The 9,683-nt window shown below is 43.5% G+C and overlaps 1 protein-coding gene across 3 annotated transcripts in view; it reads left to right on the forward strand.

Moving 5' to 3' along the window:
* The first annotated feature begins 961 nt into the window (after positions 1 to 961).
* Positions 962 to 9,683, forward strand: part of rab33ba (RAB33B, member RAS oncogene family a) — a 9,323-nt gene continuing 601 nt past the window's right edge. Inside the window, exons 1-3 of one of the 3 annotated variants that reach the window (XM_061685751.1) lie at positions 962 to 1,046; positions 1,563 to 1,814; positions 9,643 to 9,683. The exon at positions 9,643 to 9,683 is cut by the window's right edge and continues 601 nt beyond it. In XM_061685751.1, the coding sequence (XP_061541735.1) occupies positions 1,584 to 1,814; positions 9,643 to 9,683 (272 nt within the window). In that variant the 5' untranslated portion in view covers positions 962 to 1,046; positions 1,563 to 1,583. Of the gene's footprint in view, positions 1,815 to 9,642 lie in introns of all 3 variants that reach the window. The other 2 variants (XM_061685750.1, XM_061685749.1) reach the window with 2 other exon arrangements.

Here is a 9,683-nt window from a genome sequence, read left to right on the forward strand (position 1 = left end):
TGTAAAAATTATTTCATACATTTTGGGTGGTTTTGTGATCGCGATTAGAACTGGGCACCTACACTTGTGGGAATGTGAAGGTCATGATGTAACGGCAGCATGGATGATTTCACGTGCATCAAGGATGCGCAATGAAAAGAACGAAAGTAAACTATTAATGGAGTCTGTGATCATGTAAAATCAAATATCACCATATCCATGTTCTTGTTTTGTTTAAAAAAAAACAGGATTTGTTGATTGAGATGGGGCCACAACTACATACAGTAAATATATAAAACTGTTTGTATGTGATCAATTTGTATTGTGTTGCATTGGTAAAAAATCAAAGTGGAATGTAGCAGCTCAGCAGTAAATCTGTCAGGCGCTAGTTTTATGAACGTCAACACTATACACACTATAACAGGATTTCCTCCAGAGGGAAATTCTTCTGAAATGCACAATTATTTAGATCATATTAATTGGCGCAAAATGTGGTTGTGCCCCTTCCAGTTATGGATTTTGAATAAAGTAGGCAGTAAGAGAACTTCATTATAAATTACAGTACTTCACAACATTTACCCTTGCAAAAGCACAATTTCCAGGTTCACTGACTTGGATGATAAATGCACCTATTGTGGGACTGAGTCCATATTTATTTTGTGATTGCCATGTGTCATCTAAGTTTTGGAGGGATTTTGAAAAATACATGTATGAAAAAGCTGGACATGTCTTCACAGTTGGTCTAAAGGATATCAATCTTATGTCATTTATTGGCAAGTTGTACTTACACAAAATGAGAATCTACAAATCCCTTCCACATTTCCAAATATTCCTTGTAGAATTTAATTTGGGCACAAATACTTTAAAATTAAATTTAAAAAAATAATAAAATATATATATTTTTTAAAAAGGGCTCTTCCAATTCCGCTTGCGCTGAATGCAACATCTCGCGACAACTCAGCGCAGTTGCCACAGATGTGAATATGTAGCTGCCACACGCACCCTCTTGAGCTGTGTGCGTACAGCGACGCTCGGCCAGGAGGGTCAAAGTCGTCAGTGCGTTTCATGTGAGTGGACGGCAAGGAAATAGACCCAGAATGCTGATACATTGTACGACGTACGGTTGCGTACAACGCCGTACAATTACGACAAGAGAACTGTAAGCTTTCACAGTAAAAATAATTTTCGGGCTTTCTTTTAAATATTATGATTGTGAAGCAATCATAGCACACGCTTTGGTGTTGACAAAAAGTAAACCTCTTGAGAAATGAACAACGTACGACTAAATTTCAATGTCCATGCATTGACTTCTATGGGAACGTCGACCTTTCCAACATGGCCGCCAAGTAGGCACGTCAGTTAACCGGGCTGCTAAAGAACGCTGGCATCTAGGAACGTGGCCATGCAAAAAAAAAAAAAAACACACACACACAAACACGACACTCTTACAGACATATTTCTTATTAATGACTGTAACCGAAAGTCATACACAATCAGTCAGACAGACAGCGTTAGCCGTGAAGGAATCTCTTTTCATTGCTTGCTTGTCAAAGGGAAAGGGGCGTTCATTGCTCCTCTTTCAGCTTGGACTGTCAGTGACTAGTATGGCGGAGAGCGTTTCGTCGGGTGAATTCTCGAGCTCTCTGACGAGCTGCGCCGGGTTTCCTCCGCCGAGGACTCGCATCTTCAAAATCATCGTGATCGGGGACTCGGGGGTAGGGAAGACGTGCCTGACGTACCGCTTCTGCGCCGGTAAGTTCCCAGAGAAGACCGAGGCCACGATCGGGGTGGACTTCAGGGAGAGGCTGGTCGAGATTGGCGGCGAGAAGCTCAAGGTGGGCATTGTACCGCGCGTTAACTGTAACAGTTGTTTCGTTCATTGTGATTGGAGCTATCGACGACTGGCTTGAAAATGAAAACTGGGATGCGTTTGGTGAAATGACGTGTGGATAATAGAAAGAATCTAATCGTCAATTTTATCATCGTGTAAGCTGAGGTTGCCTCCTCTGTGGTGCGCCCCATAGGGTATTGTGTACTGGTGTCTGTTTTCGGCAGTATATGTGCATGGTACAGAAATGGCAGAGGTGGCAAATGTAGTCAAGTATTTCACACAAAAAAAAAAAAAACTCTGGTAATAAAAAAAAAAATTAAAAAAAGTACATACTCTGAAATATACTTACAAGACTGAAAATTTTTTTTTTTTAAATACACTTTACATGAATATGGGTTATTATTTTTAGTGGGCACCTGAGAATATTTTTTTTGTTTTTGAGTGCATTATAATTGCAATGTTATTTATATATATGTATATATATATATATATATATATATATATATAGATATATATATATATATATATATATATATATATATATATATATATATATATATATATGTGTATATATGTATATATATGTATATGTATATATATATATATATATATATATGTGTATATATGTATATATATGTATATGTATATATATATATATATATATATATGTGTATATATGTATATATATGTATATATATATATGTGTATATATGTATATATATGTATATATATATATATGTATATATATATATATATATATGTGTATATATGTATATATATATATATATATATATATGTGTATATATATATATGTATGTGTATATATATATATATAGAGAGAGAGAGAGAGAGAGAGAGAGAGAGAGAGAGAGAGAGAGAGAGAGTTATTTGGACCCTCAGCATTACATAACAATTGGCAGCGAAGTTGATTTCTTCTACAAGACATTTTTAGACCCCTCCTGTAAGCCGTCACCTTATCGTGGTGGAGGGGTTTGTGTGTCCCAAAGATCCTAGGAGCTAAGTTGTCTGGGGCTTCACGCCCCTGGTAGGGACACACATGGCAAACAGGTCCTCGGTGAGGGACCAGACAAAGTACGGATAAAAGACTCCTATGATGAAAAATATACGTGGATCGAGGTTTCCCTTGCCCGGACCCGTGTCACCGGGACCCCCCTCTGGAACCAGGCATCCATTGCTGAGGCGGCCGACCGGAGCTGTGGCCGTAAGGGGGTCAGTGCCTGTCGTGGCGGCAATCCCCGAACCCGTTGGTGGACACCAATGGTGAGGGATGCCGCCAAGCTGAAGAAGGAGTCCTATCGGGCCTTTCTGGCCTGTGGGACTCTGAGGGTGTGTTCCAACTACCGGGCGATCACACTCCTCAGCCTCCCTGGTAAGGTCTATGCAGGGGTGCTGGAGAGGAGGGTCCATTGGGAAGTCAAATCTCAGATTCAGGAGGAGCAGTGTGGCTTTCGTCCTGGCCGTGGAACAGTGGACCAGCTCTACACCCTCGGCAGGGTCCTCGAGGGTGCACGGGAGTTCGCCCAACCAGTCTACATGTTTTTTGTGGACTTGGAGAAGGCATTCGACCGTATCCCTCGGGGTGTACTGTGGGGGGTGCTTTGGGAGTATGGGGTGCCGAACCACCTGATACGGGCTGTTCGTTCCCTGTACGACCGGTGTCAGAGTTTGATCCGCATATCCGGCAGTAAGTCAGACTTGTTTCCGGTGAGGGTTGGACTCCGCTAAGGCTTCCCGTTGTCGCCGATTCTGTTCATAACTTTTATGGACAGAATTTCAAGGCGCAGCTGAGGCGTGGAGGGGTCCGGTTTGGTGGCCTCAGTATTGCACCTCTGCTTTTTGCAGATGATCTGGTTCTGGTGGCTTCATCAAGCCGTGATCTCCAACTCTCACTGGAGCGGTTCGCAGCCAAGTGTGAAGCGGCTGAGATGAGAATCAGCACCTCCAGAGGACCATGGTCCTCAGTCGGAAAAGGGTGCCCTCTTCAGGTCGGGGATGAGATCCTGCTCAAAGTACCACTAAACTGGGCCTGTCGCTGAGTTGACAATAAATTACTCACCTTAATTTCAAATTTTGTCTCTTTGCCGTATGGCTGATGCGATTTGAATAGTCCTTTAAATTACCCAGATCATTTAATCTACTTTCCAAAAATATTTTTCAAAAAAAACATTTTTGATTTACATGCTGAGTGCATTATGGACACCAAAATGCATGTCCGTGTCACGGTGTGGCAGCTTTATCAGGGACAGATTGCTCATGAAGTATATCTTAGATCAGTGATTCTCAACTAGTGGTTCGGGTTTTAGGCTGGCGCAAGACACAATACATTCACCATGACTCATAAAAATATTTCAATAAGTAGAGAATATCTTGCTTATCCAATCTGTTGCTGTTGTCGTTAATGCTCCCTGGTTGAAATTCCATTTCGCTGCTGTCTCTGTTTTTCTCTGCTTTACAAGACCCCAAGATCTAAGTAAAACCAAATCTCAACCACAGTTGACATTACCTCTCACTATTTATGTCTTTTATGTCATGTTGTCATCCTCAGAGGTTGAAAAAGTAATAACCCTATTTAGACAAAGTAAGGAAGTACTTTGTCAGGAAGGATAGGAGTCAAGCCAAGAGAAATGTGATAATCCACCACCCACCCAATTACAACCCCAATTCCAATGAAGTTGGGACGTTGTGTTACACATTAATAAAAACAGAATACAAAAATTTGCAAATCATGTTCAATCTACATTTAATTGAATACAATACAAAGACAAGATATTTAATGTTCATACTGATAAACTTTATTGTTTTTAGCAAATAATCATTAACTTGGAATTTTATGGCTGCAACACCTTCCAAAAAAGCTAGGACAGGTGGCAAAAAAGACTGAGAAAGTTGAGGAATGCTCATCAAACACCTGTTTGGAACATCCCACAGGTGAACAGGCTAATTGGGAACAGGTGGGTGTCATGATTGGGTATAAAAGGAGCTTCCCTGAATTGCTCAGTCATTCACAAGCAAAAAAATGTAGTCGAACAGTTTAAGGACAATGTTCCTCAACGTACAATTGCAAGGAATTTAGGGATTTCATCATCTCCATCATCCATAATATCATCAAAAGCTTCAGAGAATCTGGAGAAATCACTGCATGTAAGCGGCAAGGCCGAAAACCAACATTGAATGCCCGTGACCTTCGATCCCTCAGGCGGCACTGCATCAAAAATCATTATCACCACATGGGCTCAGGAACACTTCAGAAAACCAATGTCAGTAAATACAGTTCGGCGCTACATCCTTAAGTGCAACTTACACACACCACTGTCCCGTCATATCACATCAGTTTCTGTGAAGATGTCTGTACCAACAAAGTCATTTCGCACGTTCAACAACAGCAAGCCGTGGTTCACTGCCAAACTCAAGCAGCTTCGCCAAGCTAAGGAGGCCGCATAATAAAGCGGGTACAGGGCCCTGAAAAATCGAGCTAGAAATCAGCTGACTAAAGAAATTAACATTGCAAAGAGGAACTATGCAGCAAAGTTGGAAAAACAGTTCAGCGCTAACGACTTTAAACCAGTCTGGTATGCATTCCAATCGCTAACAAATTACAAGCGACGATCTCCCCAAGCTGAGAACAACAGCACACTAGCCAACGACTTAAATACCTTCTACTGCAGATTTGAAAAGGACACTTTAACACCCCAGACTCAGCCAGCCGCACCACCGACCACCATCACACCACCGACTTCTGCATTAACCATCCGCAAACAGTATGTGAAACACATCTTCAAATCAGAATCAGAATAATCTTTATTTGCCTAGTATGTCCAAAAAACACACAAGACATTTGTCTCCGGTAATTGGAGCCGCTCCAGTATGACAACAGACAGTCAATTGACAGAGAACACTTTTGAGACATAAAGACATTGAGAAAAACAGTCACTGAACAATAAAGGGTTGCTAGTTATCTGGTAATGCCGGTAAATGTTTTTTTTTGATAATTGTGCAAAAAGATTCAGAGTCCTCTAGCACTTAGAGCAGTTTCAATGCCTAATATTGCAATAGTCCGGTGCAATGACCATTGTGCAAAGGGCGCCGAGACTTCAAGCGAGTAGTACGATAGTCTGGGACAATGTTGATTGTGGAAATGTTGCAGATACCCCTCAGTCAGTGTGCAAATGTAGCAGATGCTACTCTGGCGTGAGTGGCCAGTATTGGTCAACAACAGATATGGAAATAGTGCAGTGTGGTGAGACTACTAGTGAGTGCACATTTAATATATAATTGGCCCCACAGAAATGTGACAACAAACTCAAGACAAAAAGAAAAAAAATTGCCAGCATGTTGCAATGGAATTGTAGGTTAGGTGTTCATGAAGTTGATTGCAAGAGAGAAGAAGCTGTTGGAATGTCTGCTAGTTCTAGTTTGCATTGATCGGTAGCGCCTCCCTGAGGGAAGGAGCTGGAAGAGCCGGTGACCGGGATGTGGAGGGTCCGTGAGGTTTTTGTACACTCTTGTCTGAGTTCTGACAGCATGCAGGTCCTCTAGGCTGGGTAGGGGGTACCAACAATCCTTTCAGCAGTTTTGATTGTCCGTTGGAGTCGGAGTTTGTCCTTTTTTGTAGCAGCACCAAACCAGACTGTGATGGAAGAACACAGGACTGATTCAATGACCGCTGTGTAGAACTGCCTCAGCAGCTCCTGTGGCAGGCCGTGCTTTCTCAGAAGCCGCAGGAAGTACATCCTCTGCTGGGCCTTTTTGAGGACAGAGTTGATGTCGATTGCCCACTTCAGGTCCTGAGAGACTGTAATTCCCAGGAACTTGAAGGTCTCGATGGTTGACACAAGGCAGCTGGACAGCGTGAGGGGCAGCTGTGGCGAAGGATGCCTCCCGAAGTCCACGATCATCTCTACAGTCTTGAGCGTGTTCACCTCCAGGTTGTGTCGGCCGCACCACAGCTCCAGCCGCTCCATTTCCTTTCGATATGCAGACTCGTCACTGTCCTTGATGAGGCCGATGATAATGGTGTCATCTGCAAACTTCAGGAGTTTGACAGCCGGGTGCGTTGAGGTGCAGTCGTTCGTTTAGAGAGAGACGAGCAGCGGAGAGAGGACACAACCTTGGGGCGCCCCAGTGCTGATGCAGCGTGTGGATGACGTGGCCTCCCCCAGCCTCATCTGCTGTGTCCTGCCCATCACGAAGCTGTAAATCCACTGGCAGATGGCCGGTGAGATGCTGAGCTGGAGAAGGTTGGAGGAAAGGAGTTCAGGGATGATGGTGTTGAACGCTGAGCTGAAGTCCACGAACAGGATCCTCGCTTAGGTCCCTGCACTGTCGAGGTGTTCTAGGATGAAGTGCAGTCCCGTGTTGACTGCATCATCTGCAGACCTGTTCATTCGGTAGGCAAACTGCAGTCTGGTTTGGTGCTGCTGCAAAAAAGGACAAACTCCGACTGCAACGGACAATCAAAACTGCTGAAAGGATTGTCGGTACGACCCTACCCACCCTTGAGGACTTACATGCTGCCAGAACTAAGACAAGAGCGTGCAAAATCCTCTCGGACCCTCCACATGCCAGTCACCAGCTCTTCCGGCTCCTTCCCTCAGGTAGGCGCTACCGATCAATGCAAACTAGAACTAGCAGACATTCCAACAGCTTCTTCCCTCTTGCAATCAACTTCTTAAACACCTAACCTACAATTCCATTGCAACATGCTGGCAATTTTTTTGTCTTGAGTTTGTTGTCACATTTCTGTGGGGCCATTTATTCACTACCCGTGCACTCAGTATCGTAGTCTCGCCACGCTGCACTATTTGCATATCTATTTGTATATCTGTTGTTGACCAATACTGGCCACTCATGCCAGAGTAGCATCTGCTCCATTTGCACACGGATTGAGGAGTATCTGCAACATTTGCACAATCAACATTGTCCCAGATTATCGCACTACTCGCTTGAAGTCTCTGTGCCCTTTGCACAATGGTCATTGCGCCGGACTATTGCAATATTAGTCATTCGAACTGCTCTAAGTGCTCGAGGACACTGCATCTCTTTGCACAATTGTCAAACATATAAAAAATAAATGTACCGGCATTACCAGATAACGAACAACCCTTTATTGCTCAGTGACTGTTTTTTGTCAATGTCTTTATGTCTCCAAAGTGTTCTCTGTCAATTGATTGTCTGTTGTCGTACGAGAGCGGCTCCAACTACCGGAGACAAATTCCTTGTGTGTTTTTTGGACATACTTGGCAAATAAAGATGATTCTGAACTTGAAACTCTACTATGCAAAGCAAAAGCTTTTTATCAACATCACCCAGAAACGCCGGTGGATTCTCTGTGCCCAAGCTCATCTAAAATGGACTGATGCAAAGTGGAAAAGTGTTCTGTGGTCCGACGAGTCCATCCATCCATCCATCCATTTTCTGAGCCGCTTCTCCTCACAAGGGTCGTACTGGAGCCTATCCCAGCTCTCATTGGGCAGGAGCCGGGGTCCACCCTGAACTGGTTGCCAGCCAATCGCAGGGCCCATACAAACAAACAACCATTCACACTCACAGTCACACCTACAGGCAATTTAGAGTCTCCAATTCATGCATGTTTTTGGGATGTGGGAGGAAACCGGAGTGCCCGGAGAAAAACGGTCCGACGAGTCCACATTTCAAATTGTTTTTGGAAATTGTGGACGTCGTGTCCTCCGGACCAAAGAGGATAAGAACCATCCAGACTGTTATGGACGCAAAGTTCAAAAGCCAGAATCGGTAATGGTATGGGGCTATGCTAGTGCCAATACCATGGGTAACTTGCACATCTGTGAAGGCACCATTAAAGGTGAAAGGTACATACAGGTTTTGGAGAAACATATGCTGCCATCCAAGGAACGTCTTCATGGATGCCCCTGCTTATTGCAGCAAGACAATGGCAAACCACATTTTGCACGTGTTACAGCAGAGTGGCTTCGTAGTAAAAGAGTGTGGGTACTAGACTGGCCAGCCTGCAATCTAGACCTGTCTCCCATTGAAAATGTGTGGCGCATTATGAAGCGTAAAATACGACAACGGAGACCCCGGACTGTTGAACAGCTGAAGCTGTACATCAAGCAAGAATTGGAAATAATTCCACCTACAAAGCTTCAACAATTAGTGTCATCAGTTCCCAAACGTTTATTGAACGTTGTTAAAAGAAAAGGTGATGTAACGCTGTGGTAAACATGACCCTGTCCCAGCTTTTTTGGAACATGTTGCAGCCAAAAAATTCCAAGTTAATGATTATTTGCTAAAAACAATAAATTTTTATCAGTTTGAAAATTCAATATCTTTGTAGTGTGTTCAATTAAATATAGGTTGAACATGATTTTCAAATCATTGTATTCTGTTTTTATTTATGTTTAACACAATGTCCCAACTTCATTGGAATTGGGGTTGTACTTTTGCCCCATGGCAAACCATGGGGTTGTACTTTTGCCCCATGGCAAAAGTACAACCCCATGGTTTCCTGTACGTTGGGGTTCACCCCAGTAAACGTGAGGGTAGCCTCCCTCACCTGGTGGTGTGTTGGCTCTGATGGTGTGGGAGGATGCCGGTCCGAGCTAGCAGACTCAAACGTATTGTGAGGGTCTGCTGGGAATATCTGGCAGAGTCCCGTCGGAAGGAGTTTCAACTCTCACCTCCAGCAGAACTTCACCCTTGTCCCAAGGGAGGCGGCCATGTTCTGTGCCTCAATTGTTGTATATTTGATTAACTCTGAAATTGTGTTTGCCTTTTTGTTTGAGTTTTCATTTATTTGTGACACTTATTCCAAATGCCACCGCTTCTTTCTACAGATCCAGCTGTGGGACACAGCAGGCCAGGAGCGCTTCAGGAA

The sequence above is a fragment of the Phycodurus eques genome, chromosome 9 (genome assembly GCF_024500275.1).
Source record: "Phycodurus eques isolate BA_2022a chromosome 9, UOR_Pequ_1.1, whole genome shotgun sequence".
In the NCBI taxonomy this organism is placed as follows: domain Eukaryota; kingdom Metazoa; phylum Chordata; class Actinopteri; order Syngnathiformes; family Syngnathidae; genus Phycodurus; species Phycodurus eques.